The 1,467-nt window shown below is 40.0% G+C and overlaps 1 protein-coding gene across 1 annotated transcript in view; it reads right to left on the reverse strand.

Annotated features, from left to right (window-relative positions):
• Window positions 1–1,467, reverse strand: part of nlgn2b (neuroligin 2b) — a 73,731-nt gene that overhangs the window by 2,293 nt on the left and 69,971 nt on the right. Inside the window, exon 7 of the mRNA XM_037687474.1 lies at window positions 56–416. Within this exon, the coding sequence (XP_037543402.1) occupies window positions 56–416 (361 nt within the window). The remainder of the gene's footprint in view (window positions 1–55; window positions 417–1,467) is intronic.

Below are 1,467 nucleotides of genomic sequence, written 5' to 3' on the forward strand. Positions count from 1 at the left end.
AAATATATAGCGCACACAGCCATGTTAATGTATTTAAATGTGACCTTTTACTTACCCTGTCTTTGCAAAGTTGGTCCAGTATGTCATGACCACAGCACTGAGCATGACGTCATTCTTGGAGAAGTTACAAGGAAAGAGGTCAGTGGCCCCCACCATGGGAATCCCAAACACGTAGGGGATCTCATCTCCATGGGCAGCGTCTGCCCACTCGGGCCTTGCTTCCGTCTGACAGTGATGGTGGAAGGTATAGAAGAAAACAGGCGACTGGAACTCGGCGTGCAGTTTGGCAGTGGCAACAGCTGGGGCCACCCACTGGTGGTCCGTGAACAGAGCCAGGAGGGTCTTCCGTCGCATGTCACTGTTGTCCCTGTCAGCCCAGTCCGTGTACATGAACTTTATGGTCTCCCTCAGGATGTCTTTACCTTGGTGAAACCAAGAGGAAATAAGTGGCCTTACAATGAGTGCATGTTAAATCTTCAAGATTTGTTAAATTTTGGTAAAAAGGTAAGAGGGTACGTAGCAACCAAGAGCTTCTGATCAAATGTTTCTAAATAACTGATCTTTAGCAAGATTAACCACCACTATAAAAACAAACATCTGGGCAATTCTTGTATAGATTTTTCTCATCAATCTGTCACTAAATTAATTCTAAACAATTTGGAATCTACTAATGATTGTTAAGAAGCAGGAAAACATTAGGATGACATTTAACCTACCATAAACTGAGCAAGTTACCTCTTAATGAGACTATAATGCTCAAAGAAATTTCCCAAAACTCAGACTGACTCAAAAACTCCTCCGTATACCAGGCTTGAGCCATTTTCTGGTTTCAAGGTATACCACAGTTCAGTTTTATAAAAGACAAAGGCAAGGCCAGTCTGTCAGACTGGTAAGTACTGGGACAAACAAACTCATGCCACATTAAATTGACCTAAGAATAACAGCAAATTCACATAAAAATGACAGAAAATGTTTAAATAGTTGTTGCAAAGGGCAACGAGGAATTCCCAATAGTTCATGTTTTTAGTTTTCAAGACGAGTGTTATTCTGGACTGGAATTGAACAGGAAATGGGAGGGAATCTTAATGTTTATGGTGCAAGATAATAAGTGGGTAGTAGTTACACTATGTATAAGAACAGGGATAGTTTTTTGTTTGTTTGTTTGTTTGTTTGTTTGTGTGAGGCAGAACAGACAGATCGTAGTGAGTGCTTGAAGCAGGGAGCCTGACCAGGCACAATGGTGGAACAAGGAGGTGGCCAGTGGTGGTCTTAGATTAATCTACCACCTCCAGAGCCACCCCAATCATTTGAGGACTCTATACTTTTAAGCTAAAACCCCACTCAAAAAACTAGAATATATATATATATATATATATATTTTTTTTTTCTATTTAATTAATTTTTTTTTCATTCAACCTTTATTTAGACAGGTAAATCCCATTGAGCCTTGAGGACTCATTTACAAGA

This window comes from Nematolebias whitei, chromosome 14 (genome assembly GCF_014905685.2).
Source record: "Nematolebias whitei isolate Nwh7 chromosome 14, NemWhi1, whole genome shotgun sequence".
In the NCBI taxonomy this organism is placed as follows: Eukaryota; Metazoa; Chordata; class Actinopteri; order Cyprinodontiformes; family Rivulidae; genus Nematolebias; species Nematolebias whitei.